Source organism: Piliocolobus tephrosceles, chromosome 7, assembly GCF_002776525.5.
Source record: "Piliocolobus tephrosceles isolate RC106 chromosome 7, ASM277652v3, whole genome shotgun sequence".
Lineage (NCBI taxonomy): Eukaryota > Metazoa > Chordata > Mammalia > Primates > Cercopithecidae > Piliocolobus > Piliocolobus tephrosceles.
The window spans coordinates 52,292,616-52,312,174 of record NC_045440.1 but is presented as its reverse complement, the minus strand read 5'-3'; the positions used below and the strand labels follow the sequence as shown (position 1 = coordinate 52,312,174).

At 34.3% G+C, this 19,559-nt stretch overlaps 1 protein-coding gene across 1 annotated transcript in view; it reads left to right on the top strand.

Annotated features, from left to right (window-relative positions):
* The window catches only part of PXDNL (peroxidasin like), a 523,848-nt gene that overhangs the window by 262,701 nt on the left and 241,588 nt on the right, over window positions 1-19,559 (top strand). The window contains exon 4 of the mRNA XM_023184241.2: window positions 15,587-15,658. Within this exon, the coding sequence (XP_023040009.2) occupies window positions 15,587-15,658 (72 nt within the window). The remainder of the gene's footprint in view (window positions 1-15,586; window positions 15,659-19,559) is intronic.

The following is a 19,559-nucleotide window of genomic DNA, read 5'->3' as shown; positions in this document are numbered from 1 at the left end:
TGTAAGTGTCTCATTGAATTTTCAGATTAGTTTTATGATTTTATGTATTAATACTCTACACAAATAAGCTTAATATTCTGGGAGTTCCATAAATGAGTCAAAACTCACATTTCTGTCCTATAATACTGAGCTTAACATACTTTTGGTTGAGAGTCTTGAGATTTTAAAGCAAAGTTTAGATTATCATTTGAGAAGAATGTTCTAAAAATGTGTTTTTTAGTTCAAAACTTCAAAAGCTTTGCCCTTAGAAGGAGTCTGATAGATTATGTGTAAGCCATTTTCTATAGTTTAAATATCATTTTAACTTAAGCCTTATTTTTACAGTTGGGCACAATCTCTCTCAAAATGACATCATCAGTGTAAGTACATAGGTTGATATGCAAATATTTAATGAAACATGTCAACATAAAATTCTTATCAAATTATTTATTTTCTATACATATCTGTTATCTAAATATATATTTTTGGATTCTGTGAGGATATTTCTCAACTGATGACTGTATTCTTGGAGCTCACTGGCAATAATCTAATACCTAATTTCCAAAATGAATAAATGTTGAATAAAAAATGATGATTTAACTTTTTGGTTTTGATTGTTGTGGAACCAACATAAGTTTGTTGTTGGAAGACCACACTCTAATCTCAAGTGAAAATATTTCTGGAATGTTTATACATGTTAATAGATAGAATTTTGTTGTCATTGGCTTATCTGACAATTTTTTTTTTTTTCAGAAAAAAAGGACTGATACAAGTGGTGAAATTTTTTAAATTGTCCTTTTCTATTACTGTTTAAGATCGTTGGAAATTAGTGAATTATTACACTCTGAAATAATGCAGAACACAGTTTTAGGATACAGGAGAAACTTTAGTTTGCCCCTAAATATAGTGAGAATAGAACTTACTTCAGCACAAACTTTGCCTATTTAACAGCTATTGCATATATATCATTTGTTTTAGTTACAATATATGTAATACATTTTAAATGTATTGAATTATGAGTAAGAATTTCATATATATTTCTCATTTACCATTTTATACCATTTATATCTACTTCCTTGACCCTTATGAATTCTAGCTTGAATATTGGAATTACCAAATGAGCAAAATGTAACATTATAAGTATACACTATTGTTAGTAAACCTACGTGAATAGTGGATAAAAGGACAGGAGACAGCTTCCCATGGTAGTATTGTTAAAAAAAAAATGCTTCAGATTTGGTGAGTTTTCATGTTGCTGAAGCCATTATTTGGAAGAATTCATAGACGAAAAGGATGAGGAGGCAATGATAAAAGAAAAATGAAAGTTTCTTTTTTCCTCTTTTGTTTCCTTTCCTTTCTTTTAAAAAGTATAATGTCAGTTTAGATTCTCTTGGTGACAACAGACCAAAACAAACAAATAAAAACACAAACAAACTGCTCAGGTAGATATAAATATCATACAAGTAATGATGACCAAGGCGAACCTAATGGCTCAAACAATTTCGCCAAGAGCCTAGTTCATCTGCATCTCTCAGGATGGGCGGGCCTCTCCCGGGTTTAATTCATCCTTCAGCTCTACCTAGTGGACCACAACAGCGTCATGTTTTCCCCTCCAGTTAGCAACACTTCTCTACCAGACTCTTCATACTGCCCCATCCAGGGAAAATGATGGATTTCTTCTGATGGCTCATGAGGAAGACAGATTAAACTTTTAAAATATATGAGAATCCCAGCAAATGTCTCCTTGTGTCTCACTGCTCATGTCTTTCCCTGAGCTGGTCACTGCAGCCTGAGGCTGAGTGTAAACACTGTAACTAAGAAATGAGGAGGTTGGCGCTGCCAAAGCTGCTCTGCAGCTTCACAGTGATGCCAGGCAACAAAAGCACATGCAGAAAATTGTGCCATTTTCGGTAAAACATCTAAATGCATTATTTACTGAGAAAAAATTTTAACTCTTTTTTTGGTAAAACTGTCTCAAGCAAGGCACTTTAGAAGATTTTCATGCCCGTGTATCTCTGATGTATTTTTGGTCAGAAACATGGCTTTACAGAAGTAAATTAGCTGTCACTTTTACTGGAGTATTAATTTGATTTTAGACTTACAATTTTTCCTTACATAGAATTATCTTCCTTTCAAAATGTTTAAAATATTTTAATGGTTTGAAAAAACTATGATGAGTAAATATGATATTAAAAACTATCTCATAATTCAGTAGTACCAAAAATTTTAAGTTAATGTCATTTTAGATAGCATTTTTACATCTTGGAAGAAATTCCTAATACTTTTTGAAGGGATAATATTGAATACTAAATTACGTTGCTTTTAAATAAAGAAAATGTTTATTTGCCTTCATAGAGTGACATACAATTGTCGTGTGTGTTTATCTCTGTATGTTCATCATAACATTTTTGAAAGAACAAAAAGTGTGTGTTGTAGTTATTAGCATCCTAAACTTTTCATATTTGCTCTCAAAATTTTACTTTGAAAATTTGTAAGCATACAGGAAAGTAAACGCCTGTAAAACCACCATTGAATGGAAATTGATTAGAAATTGGCACATTATATATTTGTACGCATTATACATTTTACTGAACCGTATGAAAATAAGCTGCAAGTCACCTTTCAGTACTGAAAAATTACTTACCTTAGTTCCTGTTACAGGAACTGTCATGTCATTTCCACCTTTTAAAAAAATTATAAGGAAAATTAAAAAGCAAGAAAGCATGCAGTCAGAAGAGATAAAGCTAGCATCAGAACTAGACTCAGATTTGGTGGAGATTTTGGAATGCTCACTCAGGAATTTCAAACAACTACATTAATGTGCCAAAGAGTCTAATGGAAAAAGTGGAAAACATGCAAGAACAGATGGGTAATTTAAGCAAGAAACGGAAACTCTAGGAAAGAATGAAAAGGAAATGCTAGAAATAAAAACACTGTAGCAGAAGTTAAGAATGCCTTTGATGGGCCCACCACTTGACTGGATATGACTGAGGAAAGAATCAGTGACCTTGATGCTATGTCTATAGAGACCTCATAAACTGAAATACAAAGAGAAAAAGGATGGAAAAAATGAAACACAATACTCAAGAAAGGCAGGATAGTAACAAAAGGTGTAACATACATGTAATGAAAATACCAGATTGGAAGAAAATGTGAAAGAAGAACAAACATTTGAAGTAATAATGGCTGATAATTTTTCAAAAATAATGATAGATGGGAAACACAGGTCCCAAAAACTCACAGAACACAAAGCAGAATAAATACCAAAGATTATATACCTAGGCATAGCATATTCACATTGCAGAAAAACAGACAAAAATTAAATCTTGAAAGCCAGGGCTAAAAACACCTTACCTGTAGAGGAACAAGGATACAAATTACACTGGACTTCTCAGAAACCATGCAAGCAAAAAGAGCATGAAGTAAAATATTTAAAATGTTGAAAGTAAAAACCACCAGTTTAGACTTCTGTATTGATAAAAATCCTTCAAATTGAAGAGGAAATAATGACTTTCTTAGACAAATAAGAATTGAAGAAATTTGTCACTAGTAGACCTGCCTTGCAATAAGTGCTTACAAAATCCTTCAAAGAGAGAGAAAATGATATAGATCTGAAACTCAGATTCATACAAAGAAAGGTAGAGCAATAGAGAAGGAATAAATCAAGGTAAAATATAATCTTTTATTTTGTATTCTTAATTGATATAACAGGTAAGAGTTTATTCAGAATAATAATAGATACAATAAATTTGGTAGCTTATGGATAAGTGGAATGACAGGAATAATTGTTAACAGGGATAGAAAAAGGGAATTGGAAATACAGTTAGCCCTTCATATTTGTGGGTTTCACATCCATGGATTCAGCTGATCGCAGATTGAAAATATTGGGAAAAAATTGCACCTGTATGAACATATACAGATTTTTTTCTTATTATTCTCTAAACAGTTAAACAACTATTTATATAGTTTTCTATATTGTATTAGGTGTTGTTAGTAATTTAGAGATAATCTGAGGTATATAGGAGGATGCGCATAGGTTATATGTAAATGTCGCATTACTTTATATCAGAACTTGAGCATCTAAAGATTTTGGTGTTCTTGAGAGGTCTTGAAACCAATCCTTTGTGCATACTGAAGGATGACTGTACTCTGTTACAAGGTACCAGCACTACCCATGAAGTAGTATAGTGTTACCTGAAAGTAGACTTATAGTAAATGTTATAGTAAATGTTAACTGTAAACCTTAGGTTAATAATTGATGATATTTTTAAAAGAAGAATATGGATATAAGCATACAAGCATAATTGATATGCTAAGAGAGAAGAAAAAATTGAATTATGTGAAGTGCTCAATTAAAATCAGAGAAGGCAGAAAAAAGGTGAAGATAAAAAAATAAATACAGTGAATAGAAAATAATTTCAAATATGGTAGCTATGAATTCAGTCATATCAATAGTTACTTTAAATGTGAATGATTTCAATACACTAAGTAAAAGATAGAGATTGACAGGTAGGTTAACAAAATGAGATCCAACTATACATTGTCTAAAAGAAACCCACTTTAAATATAAATTATAGATAGATTAAAAATAAAGAGATGGAGAAAGTTGTATCATGCTAACACAAAAGAAAACTAGAGTAGCTATATTAATTTCAGATAAAGCAGACTTAATGACAAAAACAAAAAGAATTCAGGGATAAAGAGAGTATTATGTAATGGTAAAGGAATTCATTCTCCAAGAAGACACAACAATCTTTAATGTGTATGCACCTAACATGCACCTAACAGTAGAGCAGCAAAATATGTGAGGCAAAAACTGTTAGAGCTGCAAGAAGAAATAGAGGAATCCAGAACGATAGTTGAAAGGTTCAACATGCCTCTATCAGTAATTGACATATCCAGCAGGCAGAAAACTAGTAAGGATATAGTTGAACTGAACAGCACCATCACTCAACTGGGTCTAATTAACATTTATAGAATATTCCACCCAGTGACAACAGAAATACACATTCTTCTCAAGCTCACATAGAACATTCACCAAGAAGGACCATATTATATGCCGTACAACACATCTCATCTAATTAAAAAAATAGAAAGCATACAAAGTATGTTCTCAAACCACAATGGAATTAAACTAGAAATTAACAACTGAAAGATAGCTAGAAAATAACAAAATATTTATAGATTAAACACACTTATAAGTAACGTGCTGATCAAAGGAGTCTCAAGGGAAATTTAAAAGTATTTTAAACTGAATAAAAGTAAAAGTACAACTCATCAGATTTTGTAGGATGCAGAGAAAGTAGTCCTTAGAGATATAGTGTTGAATGCATATATTAGAAAAGAAAAAATATATAAAATCAATGATCTAGACTTCAAATCATAGGAGACACGAGAAACAAAAGCAATATAAAGTTAAACAAGCAGAAGAAATGAATAATTACAAAATAGAACAGAAATCAATAAAAGTGAAAATGGGAAACAATACAGAAATTTGACAAAAGTAAAAACTGGTTCTTTGAAAAAATTGTGAAAATTGACAATCTCCCAGCCAGGAGAGTGAAGAAAAAAAAAGAATAAACACAAATTACTAATATCACACATAAAATTAGGCCATCTCTAGTGAGCCATAGATGTTAAAAGAATAATAAAAGGGTTTTATTAGCAATTTTAAGCCAATAAATTTGGTAACTTAGATAAAATGGACTGATTTCTTGAAAGACACAATCTAACAAACCACACAAAAAGAAAAAGATAATCTAAATAGGCCCATATTTATTAAATAAATTGAATCGATAATTAATAAACTTCCAAAACAGAAAGCACTAGATTCAGATGATTTTGCTGGTGAATTCTACCAAACACTTAAAGAAAAAAATGATGTTAATTATCTATAATTTGTTCCAGAAAAACAGAAACAGAGGGAATACTTCCTAACTTTAATTATCTGAGGCCAACATTACCCTAATACCAAAACCAGAAAAATATATTACAGGAAATGATAACCACAGACCAATATCTCTCATAAATATAAATGCAAGAATCCTCAACACAATATTAGCTAATCAAATCCAACAATGTATAAAAATAATTATACTATCCCAGGTATACAAAGGTGGTTCAACATTTGAAAATCAGATAATGTAATCCATCATATCAACAGGTTAGAGAAGAAAAGTGATATGATTGTATCAGCGGATGCATAAAGTGCATTTGGCAAAATTGAACACCGATTTGTGATAAAACCTGAGCAAAATAGGAAGCAAGGGGACTCTCTTAACTCAATAAAGAAGATCTAAAAAAACCCCTCTGACTAATAATGGTGAGAAACTACAGTTTAAGTATCCTTTATATGAAATGCACGGGACCAGAAATATTTTGAATTATGGATTTTTAAAATTTTGGTATATTTGCATATACATAATGAGAAATCTTAGGTATGGAATTCATATAAACATGAAATTCATTTATGTTTCACAATACATTATATGTATTCACCTTATGCACATAGATTGATAGTAATTTTATAAAATATTTTAATAATTTTTTGCATGAGACAAAGTATGTGTACATTGAACCATCAGAAAGCACAGATGTCACGGTCTCAGCCATCCATATAGACAATCTGTTGTTGTTTGGCAGGACTCTCATTCCTGACTCGGAATCTTTTTTTTATACTTATTCACACATAAGTACTTAATAGTAAAAAATGACATATTATTATTACAGTGAAAAAATATTGTGTGCAGAGTACCTAAGCAGGGCAGTGGCATCACCAGATACCTGCATCAGCTGTTGAACAACAGCAACAACAAACAATGGCAGGCTTTCAGCCTCCACCTATGATGTGGTTTTTCAACTAAAAAGTTACTGTGCACTTTATGTATTTATTTATTTATTTAAGAAAAGATATATTGCAGCTGAAGTGGGCTGGGAGAGCCCTTTTCCCTTGGGGACATTGAATAAGCTGTATGTTGTGTAACTGAGTTTTAACTATGGCCTCTCACAGGAAGTCAGGTATAGAATTTTACCCTTGCATCACGTCCTCACTTAAAAAGTTTTGGATTTTAGAGCATTTCAGATTTCATATTTTTGGATTAGGGATGCTTAACCTGTATTGCTTTCCCACTAGGCTCAGGAACAAGGACAGGACCTCTCTCCATCCCTATTCACCATCAGACTGGAAGTCTTAGCTAATGAAATGTGGAAACAATAGATTGGGAAGGGAGAAATAAAACTGTCTTTGTTTGCAGATTACATGATTACTTATCAAGAAAATCCCAAACAATCAATACAAATCTCCTAGAACTAATAAGTGACTATAGCAAGGTTTATAAGATTCGAGGTTAATGTATCAAAGTTAATTGCTTTCCCATATACAAAATTTCACCAATGATTTTGGCATCGTTGATGAGTCTTGCATAAATATACTTTTATATTGTGTTGCAAAATTATGATTTCCTAATTTTATGACTCCCTGTAGTAGCTGGCATTCTTCTGAAAAGAAGGAATCTGTTCCCATGCCCCATCATGTTGTGACTCTGTCGCTTTCTCTTTTTCTCCCTTATCTCAGTGGACTCATGAAATGCTAAACATAAAGTACACATGGACACAAAAAGGGTACAATAGATGCTGGTGCCTACTTGAGGGTGGAGGTTGGGAGGAGGGTGAGGATGGAAAAACTCCCTAACGGGCACTAGGCTTATTATCTGGGTGACAAAATAATCTGTGCACCCTCTGTGACCTGCAATTACCTATGTAACAAACATGCACAGTAACCTTAGAACCAAAAATAAAAGTTGGAAATAAAATAAATTCTGTGTATTATAATCTGTTCCATTATCCCTTTTTCTAACCCTTAAATCCCAAATTTGACCAGTGGAAGACTCTTCCAGCTAACTCTTTTGTACTTTTGACATAATCCCATGAGATTTTGAGTGCTTTTTGTCAAACGTTGTGTCATTTACTTTTGATGTCCCAGACCTGGAAGTAGTTGTGTCTTCAAAGAGTTGAATTTCTTCTAGTGAAAAACAGCAATTGAAAATAAAATCTGAATAGCAAGTGTCCTTTTATACTGGGAGGTAATTAAATGTAGGATCTTTTAGAAAACAAGATTTCAATTTCCTTGACATTTCATGTAGTCAAACATTATTTCATGACATCTAGATCTGGTGTGTATAGAAATGACTTTCCAACTTTGAATTAACAACTAAATTTATTTCACGTTTTAAGTTCTTTTGCAGTTTTATTTTCACATATATTATTACTTTACAATCTGCATGGAATTTTTATAGATAATATAAAGTCATATTGCTCTGTACTGCCTTTTAAACATATTGAGTGGAGCGTGATACCACACAGAGACTGAGGTGTGCAACTTTTGCAACTTACTGTGTAGTTCTTCACATGGAAATATGTTTAGATGGGGTGTGTATCAAGTGTGAATTTTTCAGTCTATATATTGAAGAGTGCAAAAAAATAATTTTTTTTGTAAGCTAATTCTTATTTTGGGCCTCATTCCACATAATGTCAGAAAATGTCTTGGCCCAATTTGGGTAAACTTATCATTTGGGGTAAATAAAGTCAGTTCAGAATCTCCTTTACTCATTCTTTTCCCTCTATTCAATCTAAAATATTGTTATGGATTGAATGTTTGTATCCTCCCAGGACTCCTATTTTGAAACCCTAAGACCCAGTGTGATGGTATTTGGAGGTGGAGCCTTCAGCAGGTAACTGGGTTTGGGTGAGGTCATGAGTGTGTAGCCCTTGCATGGGAGTAGTGCCTTTGAAGGAGGAAGAGACATCAGGGCTTGCTCTTGCTCTCTCTGTGCCATGTAAGGGCATAGTGACAAAGTGGCTATCTGTGAGCCAGGAAGAGAGACTTCAGAAACTGAACAGTGCCAGCCCTTGATCTTGGACTTTTCAGCCTCTAGAAATGTCAGCATATAAATTGCTATTGTTCAAGCCATCCAGTCTATGTACTTTTGTTATGGCAGCCTGGGCTAAGATGGCTGCCCACGCTCCATATGGCTTAATGAGACCTCTTGGTTGTTTTCATGGAGGTATTACGCTTGCTCTCTTGTCTGTGATCATTCTCATTCTGTGAGGTGGAACACAAGTCTAGATAGTCCTTGAACACCGTCATGATATCTGGGGCTACTCTGTTTCTTTCTTGTCACAGGGCTGCAAGAGCAAACCAACCTCTACTGTGAAATCTCCTCATTACAACTGCAACTCCCTTGCAGGTTATGACTCTTGGTGTCACATCCACCCACTATAAGGCCTGCAAAAATCTTTATCTCTTCCCCACCCCATTGAAGAGCTCAGTGGTGCCGGGCACGGTGGCTCAAGCCTGTAATCCCAGCACTTTGGGAGGCCGAGACGGGTGGATCACCAGGTCAGGAGATCGAGACCATCCTAGCTAACACGGTGAAACCCCGTCTCTACTAAAAAATACAAAAACTAGCTGGGCGAGGTGGCGGCGCCTGTAGTCCCAGCTACTCGGGAGGCTGAGGCAGGAGAATGGCGTGAACCCGGGAGGCGGAGCTTGCAGTGAGCTGAGATCTGGCCACTGCACTCCAGGCCTGGGTGACAGAGTGAGACTCTGTCTCAAAAAAAAACAAAACAAAACAAAACAAAACAAAAAAAACAAAAAGAAGAGCTCAGTGGTTTGTCAGGTCAGTTTTATGCCTTGATGCATCTTGCAGCCATCTCAGCACCTCTGTGGTCCTATGGTAGATTAGAAACCTATCTGTGATGTCTGTCATCTTCCAGACCATCAGGAAATGGGGGTGCAGAGTCTATTCTCACACCTACCAACTATTTTGATTTTTCTTACTCTTCCCTTGGAACTAATTCTGTGTTTGATGGGGAAGGTTTAGGTTTTTCATTGCTCCCCTCTATAACACTCCTTGGTCCAGTAGCCCAATAATTTTTATCTACACTGAGAGGGTAGAGTGAAAAACTTAATACATTAGTTCAGCAAGCATTTCCCAAAAATTTTAGTGTCAAATCTATATAATAGCTATATGAGACTTAAAAGGAAATACATGATGTTTGATTTCTGTGATTTCATTCGTATGTTATTATTGGGGCTATAAATTTCACATAATTGTTTTTGGAATTAGGGAAAGAATCTTTAGTTATCTAAAGAAATTTAATGAAGCATGGAAGGATAAAATAAGTTGGTTAACATCTTCCAGGTGTTAAGGTAAAAAGTAACAAAATATACACTAAATATCATTTTATAAAAAAAGATAACACAAAATATAAAACAAAATTTTAAAAGTAATGTTATTGCCCAGGGTGAAGAACAGGTAGATGAGTTTGATTTATTTCTTTAAAATTATATATTTTATAAAGTGATACAATTTCTTACTCATATAATAAAAATAAATATGACGTAAATATGAAAAAGCAATATATCAATATATAATCATCTTAGAAAATATTGAAATATGAAAAAGAACAATGAAGAAAATAAAACTGTGCAAAACCCCAGGCCTGTTATCACTGTCAATGTTTTGGATGTTGTTCTAATTTTTATGCAGACACAGTTATTTTATGTAATTTAGACAATTTTTATGTCCTTTTAACATTTTTTAAAAATGTAATTGTGGTAGAAAATACAAACATATTAAAAAATACAAAAACATAAAATGTACCAATCTTAAACATTTCTAAATGGTTTGGTATTATTCAATATATTCACATTGTGGTGTAATCAATCTCCAGAACTTTTTAATCTTGCAAAACTGAAACTCTATACCCATTAAACAACTCTCCATTTCCTTCTCTCTGTAGCCCCTGGCAACCACTATTCTACTTTCTGTCATTATGAGTTTACTACTCTATCGTCCTCATATAAGAGGAATCATATAGTATTTGTCTTCTTGTGATCGGTTTACTTTACTTAGTTTAATGTCCTCAATGTTAATCCATTTTGTAGCATGTGTCAGGATTTCTTTCCTTTTTTAAAAAAAAAATTAATTCAAAAAATTTTTAGTAGAGATGAGATCTTGCTATCTCATCTTTCCAGACTGGTCTTGAATTCCTGGGCTCAAGTGATCCTCCTGCCTTGGCTTCCTGAAATGCTAAGGCTGAATAATATATCATTGTATGTATATACTACATTTTGTTTTTCTATTCACTCACCAATGGGCACTTGGGTTGAATCCACCTCTTGGCTATGTGAGTAGTGCTGGTGTGGAACATGTGTGTACAGATATCTCTGCTTTCAATTCTTTCAGATATATGCCCACAAGTATATTTTCCTAAGAATTCTAGATGGTAATTGCATTTTTAATTTTTGAGGACTCTCCATATAGTTTTTCATAGTGGCTGTACCAATTTACCTTCCCACCAACAGTGTACAGGATTCTTATTTCTCCACATCCTCACAAATGCTTATTTTGTCTTTTTGAAAGTAGCCATCCTAACATGTGAGGTGATAGCTCATTGTGGTTTTGATTTCCATTTCACTAATGATTAGTGAATTCTTGTTTGTCACTTGTATATTTTCCTTGACGAACTGTCTATTAAAGTACTTTACCCATTTTTAATTTTTTTTTTTTTTTGGTTGTTGTGGTTGTCGTTGAGTTGTAGAAGGTCTTTGTATATTCTGGATATTAACTTTGTATCAGATACATGATTTGCAAATATTTTCATCTATTCTGCAGGTTGCCTTTTCACCCTGTATTCTTTGACATACCAAACTTTTAAATCTTGGTGTAATCTAGTTTATCTATTTTTACTTTTGTTACCTTTGCTTTTGGTGTCACATTTAAGAAATATTTGCCAAACCCAAGGTCATGGAGCTTTCTCTGTATGTTTCCTTCTAACAGTTTTAGGTCTGTGCTTCATTTTGAGTTAATTTTTGTATATGGTATAAGAGAAGGTTCCAGTTTTATTCTTTTCCATGTGGAGAGCCAGTTTTCCCAACACTATTTATTGAACAGATTTTTCTTTCCTCATTGTATATTCTTGGTACCCTTGTAAATAATCATTTGACCATATATGCGAGGGCTTATTTCTGGACTTGCTATTGGTCTGTATATCTGTTTCTATGCCAGTACCATGCTGTTTTGATTACTATACATTTGCTATAAGTTTTGAAATCAGAAAGTGTAAAATCTTCAACTATGTTATTCTTTCTCAAGATTGTTTTAACTGTTCAGGGCCTCTTGAAATGTCACATAGATTTTAGGATGGGATTCCCTATTTCTGCAAAAAAAAAAAAAAAAAAAAAGCCATTGGAATTCTGATAGGGATTGTATTAAATTTTTAGATCACTTTGAGTAGTATTGACATTTTAACAATATCAAATCTTTAAGTCCATGAATATGGGGAATCTTTCAATTCATTCACATTGTCTTTAATTTCTTACAGTAATGTTTCATATCTTTCAGCGTAGAAGTCTTTAACCCCCTTGGTTAAGTTTATTCCTAGGTAGCTTATTATGTATAAGTTATTGTAAATGAAAGAGTTGAGAAATATCTTTTTAATTTTTTATTTAGATTTTGATCCAAATTTATATTTCTAGGTTTTCTGTTTCTATCAAATTTAGTATCAGATTTGTTTTTCTTAATTTCCTATCAGTATTTATAGGTAATTTTCCTTGCAGTGATTATCTTGGTACACAATCATCTGGATTATTAAAATCCTGGTACTAATTTATTTTATCTTTGACTTCTTGCTTTCTTCTTTCCTGTTAATACAAATTCTCCACAAGTTACCCCATGCTAGCAAGGTGCCTTCTCCCACTCATTTTCCAAGACCTTTCTTTCAATTCCTTGGGAGCCAGGGTTCTAATTTCCTCAATCTAAGGTTCTCATCAGGGTGGTACTCTCACCCTTTGTTGTTCTACCCCTTCCACCACAGTCCCTTCATCTGTGAAATTCCCACTTGACTCTGCTGAGGGCGGACTCTAGAGATGCCTTTAGTGTTTTCCCCACTTAAATGAAGTTGCTAATGCTCTCTTTCTCTGGTTTTGTCATAGCTTGTGCTCTGGGTGATGTATTTTTGTTCTTTGTTAAACTGTATGGTTTTCAGAGGTGTGTGGAGAGATTTGAATTTAGCTGAATATCATTATCCTATGGGAAATTGGAAGCTGTGTGACTGGTGTTAATACAACAATCCCTAGAAACTTTATAAAATTAATCAGGAAATAAGGTGAGTGGGAGGGTGGGAAGAAACAAAAATAAGCCAAACTTTCAGCACATCAGCATTCATCATAAGATCAACTGCTCTCTGATCCCTTCCTCATAGCTGTTTGGTGCCTATTGTCCCAACATCACATAGACCCATGAAGATTATAGTTCTTCTTAACTGCTCTGTAGATGACAACTTGAGAATTATGAAATGTTAAGTTTTCCATTTGAGACATTCTTTTAGGTCCTGCACACCAATAAGGTCTGAAGGACCTGATAAGGAACTGACTCACCAAGGAATGCGGTTTCCATATCCAAATAATATCCCCCTTATTCCAGCCAATCAACAACCCCAATTTTCTAGCCTCTTTCCCTCCACTATCCCATTAAAAACCCCAGCCCAGAACTCACTGGGGAGAAGAATTTGAGTGTCCTTTCTGTTTCTTCATTTGGCTTCCCGTTGATAATTAAACTCTTTCTCTGCTGCAAACTCTGCCATCTCAGTGTATTGGTCTGTTACTCTTCAGCAAGCATACAAACCTGTTGGTCCTACAACATGAATATAGGTAGTAACATACCTGGAATTCATACTTTACTGATTTAATCAATTTGTGCAGATCTGACTGCAGAAGTTCTATTCTATTCTTTCCCCCCTACTTTGTACTTATTTTTCCTGAACCATTTTCTACAATATAACAGTCTAAATTGAATCTGTATATCTGAGATAAAATATTATGAGGAATCTTTAGTTTTAAGTTTTGAAACTCCTTCATGAAATATTTTATGACTTCATTTTATCTTTATGAAACAATTCCTCATTATTTAAAATTGACGATAATAATAAAAACCAAGTATAGTGTTTGTATGCCTCTCAGTAGAGGTCAACTTCTTTGTACCTCAAGACATGACACCCTTGAAGTCATGTGGCTCTCAACATTCCAATAGTCTAAGGGCCTTTACCAGGAGGTATTTCTGAATCCAGTAGGGTACATTTACAGAATACTTTCACTGGTTCTGTATCTAGTAACAGTAGTTTTCAACCTTGCTGCATATTATTATTTCCTGTGGAGCTATGAAGAAACTCAATGTTTAGTCTATACCCCGGACTCATGATTAAATCTGAATTTGTGGAGGCAGGGACCCAGACATCACTATGAGGCTTGGGTAGAACTCAAAATGAGGCCTTACAAGTACTACTGACTCATGTACTTACACTCTGATTTGCATACATCCACACTTGAGAACCACTAGTGAGTTTTGAGACTTCTCAATGCTTCCTATAAATGTTTGAAGAAACATGGTTCTAAAATATTGTATTTCTTGAATTCTAACACATAGCTATATTTTTGAGATTTGGAGTAAAAGAAAAATATTCAGTAGTATCAATTAATGCTGAGGAAAAACAATATCTAGTTAGATGTAAATTCACACTAGTCACTGCTACTTTTAGAAACTGACTGGAGTCCTAAACTGGGGGAAAAGAAACTGGTTTGGAACTTTCAAAGCTTCACTAAGTAAATTACAGAAAATCAATTCCTTCTTTATTTTTAGCCAGAATTATGATTTTGACGGCCTTTAAGGCAGGACTGCAGATGACCTGCAATTGAATTATCTAGAAAATATCCTGAGAGAGTCCGGTTGAGTAGGTTTGTGGGTGAACTTTAGAATTGGTGTGCTTAACAAACCACCAGGTGATTCTGATGCACCGATAATATGCAAAAGCACATTCCAAAGACACTTGATAGAAGGTTTCAGGAATTCTAATTGTCTCAAACCTTGAGAGGCACAAGTAGAAATGATCCAGGGCTTTATTTTCATGACATTAACAAAGAGTGTGGGGAAGAAATCACCTTACCAACCTATGGTTGAAGAAAAGTGATGGAGAAAGTGCTCATATGTTACATAAATTGTTTTCTTTAAACCGTTTGGTAAGATTAGTTGTATCATCATATTTATAAATCCATTTACAGTATTCTTTCCTGTAGATTTTCAACAGCAGCCACAGGAGGATCAAAATTCATCTTATGCATCTCTAAGATGCTTTTATCCCCTTAAGATGAATCTCATGTTGGTATTTGCCAGTTTTATAACTACCAGTTGAATATATTCAGTGTCATAAAATAAATTTTAAAAAATTATTTATAGTCAAACATATATTTTTCTTAGAGAAGTTGTTACTCAATATATATGACTCCATTAGTCAGAATTTCTTCACAAATAATCTATGTTCCTTAATATTTTGAACCAGGGATCCATTTGAGAATTTGATGAGATAGGCTTAGAATTCTTACCAATTGAACACATTTAAATGAAATGACAATTTCTATATATTGTTAGGGAATCTATGGACATCCCACAAAGCTCCTAAGGTCTGCAGCTTATAGTTTAAAAAGTTTGTATCTAAGACATGTAGTATCTCTACTAATTTATAATTTAATGAGATTCTATATATTTTCCAGGTACCTATACAAGAATGAAATCCATGCACTAGATAAGCAAACATTTAAAGGACTCATATCTTTGGAACATCTGTAAGTAATAGAAACTTTATTAAATCACTCATGGTGACGGTTCAAATAGACAGCTTTTTAAATGCCATTATGTGATAGTTGAACAATTATTTTAAACTTTGCCATGTGGCTTGAATGACTGAATATCTGTCATCAGTTGGATAAAAATCAGAATGTATGACTGTGTTGGCATAAGGATAGGAAGACAGACAGAACTCAGCTGGAATTCCACCACTGCATTTATTACTTGTGTGACATTGGGCAGCTTACCCTCTGTGAACCTTTGTTTCCAAATCCTGAAATGCACATATTTCTGTGGTACATGTTAAGGTATTGCATGCAAAGAGCAATAATGTTTATGAAGCAAAAATGTTTATTACTTGACATAAAATAGGCTTTTTATAGAAGGTAATTTATAGCTGTGACTATAATTTATGAAACAAGTTCAAACTTTTAACTGACATTAGAACTTCCAAAGCATGGGATATACCTCTCATTTTACAGGTAATAAAATTAAATTCAATGTTAGTTAAATGATTTGCCCCAAATTAAGAGTCTGTATTATTATTATTATTATTATTATTATTATCATATTATTATTTTTGAGGCAGAGTTTCTCTCTGTTGCCCAGACTGGAGTGCAGTTGTCCCATCACAGCTCATCCACCTCTTGGGTTCAAGTGATTCTTGTGCCTCAGCCTCCCAAGTAGCTGGGATTACAGGTATGCCCCACCATGCCTGGCTAATTTCTATATTTTTAGTACAAACAGGGTTTCACCACATTGGCCAGGCTGGTCTCGAACTTTTGGCCTGAAGAGATCTGCCCACCTAGGACTCCCAAAGTGCTGAGATTATAGGCATCAGCCTCCATGCGCAGCCCTGTAGCATTATTATTACAACTCAAACTGACTGCTATCTTAGTGTACTTTTTAACATTTGATACTTTATGAAAACCTCAGATTCACCATCATAATTTCAGTGTGAAATATGAATCCTTCAATATCAAAAAGTCATATTGTATACTAATACTGCTACTAAACTGCAATTTGATGTTTTATTCAGAGATTTCTCTCAATTACAAGTGTTTGAAATACAAATACTAATTAGATAATTAAAAAGATTTTCCCCATTTTTCACAACCTATGGGATAGTTCTGAAACTCAGATATGTAGTATGCAGTCTGGTTTTTAAGTATTGGCAGGATTTCTGTATATCAGAAGTTTTTGATCCTCAAATTTGTTTCCATATTCAATGTGGTTTCTTAATTTCAAAACATGATTTTAAATTATTTCTGTAATAAATATGGTTAGAAGAAATCTAAATTTCTTTTTCATAGAAGGCTGAAGGTTATAGTATTAAAACACAGTCAACCAATCAAAAAAAGTTTTTTAATTGCCTTTGCTCTACTTTTGCCTCTTATTAATTTCCTTTTACATGACTGCTATGGTTTGAAACTCAAGCTGAAATTTAATTGCCATTGTGTCAGCATTAAGAAGTGGGAACTTTAAGGATTGATTAGACCATGAAAGATAATGAGTAGATTAATGTTGTCATTGTGGAAGTGAGTTTCTTATCGTGGGAGCAAGCTCTTTATCATGGGGATGGGTTCCTTATAAAAGGACAAACTAGGATCCTTGTTGCTCTCTCTCTCTTGCCCTCTCTTACCCTTTTGCCATGGGATTATACTGCAGGAAGGCCCTTAAAGGATGCTGGGCCTTCAATCTTGGAATTCCCAGCCTCTGGAATTGTGAACCAATGAATTTCTGATCATTATGAATTACTCCATCTGTGGTACTCTGTTATAGCTGCACAAAATGACTCAGAAAAAGAATTGGTACAAAAGAGTAGAGTGTTGCTGTGACAAACACCTGAATATTTGGAAGTGACTTTGGAACTGGATAATGGGTAGAAGATGGAAGATATCTGGAGAAGCAGGATAGAAAAAGCTTGTATTGCCATGAATAGATCATTAAGGGCAATTCTGGTGAGGGCTCAAAACAAAAGGAGAGCTGTAGGGAAAGTCTAAAACTTCTTAGAGGTTGCTTAAGTAACTATAATCAGAATGCTGGTATAAATATGGACAGTAAGGCAATTCTGATGGGGTCTTGGACAGAAATGAGGAACAAGGTAATGGAAACTGGAATAAAGGCCATTATTTTCTAACATGGAAAATAACTTGGCTGAATTGTGTCCATACCAGAGGGCTTTATGTAAGGCTGGATTTAAGAGAATGAATTGGGACATCTGGTGGAATAAATTTCTAAGCAAAAAGTTGAAGGAGCTGCACAGCTTCTATTAAATGCCTAGAGTGACATGTGGGAAGAGATGAATGATTTAAAGATGACATTTTTAATTAAAACGGAAGTGGAACATGAAAATATAGAAAATTCACAGCCTGGTCAAGTAAAGAACAAAAAAAGTGCAAGGGAGCAGCCAATTGATCCTTTGATAAAGGGATTAGTGTAGATAAAAGAAGTCAGGTACCATTCATCAAGACAATGGGAGAATGACACCCAATTCATTTCAGAGATCTTTGAGGCAGCCTAAAGAGAGCAGCTCATCATGCCTGAAAAAAATCAGCATTCACTACCCTCCACCACCTTAAGTCTCTGCCCCCCAAATTCCTAAGCAGTGCACCTTGGTCACCTCAGCTGTCACTCGAGTGGGCTCAGGTGTGGATTATGCCCTAATATGAAGAATGCAGGTGGTAAGCCTTGGCAGCAGATGTATGTTTTAGTATATATTTGTAAACGTCACACGATAAGTCTTTAAACTTATTGGTTAAGAACATCTTTAAAAACCATTTTATATGCTTGTTTACAGAATTCACAGAATGGTAAACAGTCCAATTCACTGTAATAAGTCAGCTCACAATACATCTTTGAAGTAACATACATTGATTCATCTTTTAAATGTGGATATATAAACTCCTCACATTATGGCTTAGAACACAAGAGCAAGGGACATCTTTAAAAAGCATGTCTTAAACATGTGATTAAAAAGTTCACAGTGTTAAACAGTTTAATTTATTTTAATAAAGTGCTTCACAATGCATCTTTGAAGTAACATGCCCAGATTTATATTTTCAGTGTGTGTGTATATATATGTGTGTGTGTATATATATATATATATATATATATATATATATATGACTCCTCACGATAAGGCAATAAACTAAATGGTAAGGAACATCTTTTAAATGCGTATTTGTACATTTGTTTACAGAGTTCATTGTTTGGGAAGCAGTTCAATTCACTGTAATAAAGCAGCTTACAATGCATCTTTGAAGTAACACACTCATTTCATGTTTTCAATGCGCATATATAAACTTCTCACAGCAAGGCATTAAACTAAATGATGAAGAACATCTTTAAAAAGCATATTTTATACACTTGCTTACAGAGTCTGCACTTTGGTATTAATTCTGCAGACGCACAGAATGAGTGGGCTATGGGGTCAAAAATGGTCTCCACCTAGATTTCAAAGGATGTCTTGGACAGCCTGGGGCCCCAGGCAGTGCCTTTTCACAGGAGCAGAGCCATTGCAAACAGCCCCTGTGAGGGCAATGCCTAGTGGAATAAAGGGAGTGGGACTGCCATCAAGATCCCAGAACTATTGAGCTGCCAATGTGCATTGTCAGCCTGGGAGAGCTGCAGGCAAAAGACTTCAACCCATGAGAGCTTTGGTTGTGCTGAGCCATAGGACTTGGGCTGCTTGAGGCCTTGGGGGCCCAACCCCTACCCCACCTTGTCCAGGAGGCAGGACACGGAGTCAAGGAAGATAATTCTAGAGCCTTAGGATTTAATGTTGTTTACCCTGTTGGATTGTGGACTTATTTGGGACCAGTTGCTCCTTTTTTCTCGTCTGTTTTTCCCTTTTGTAATAGGAATGTCTATTCTATGCATGTCCCACATTGCATTTTG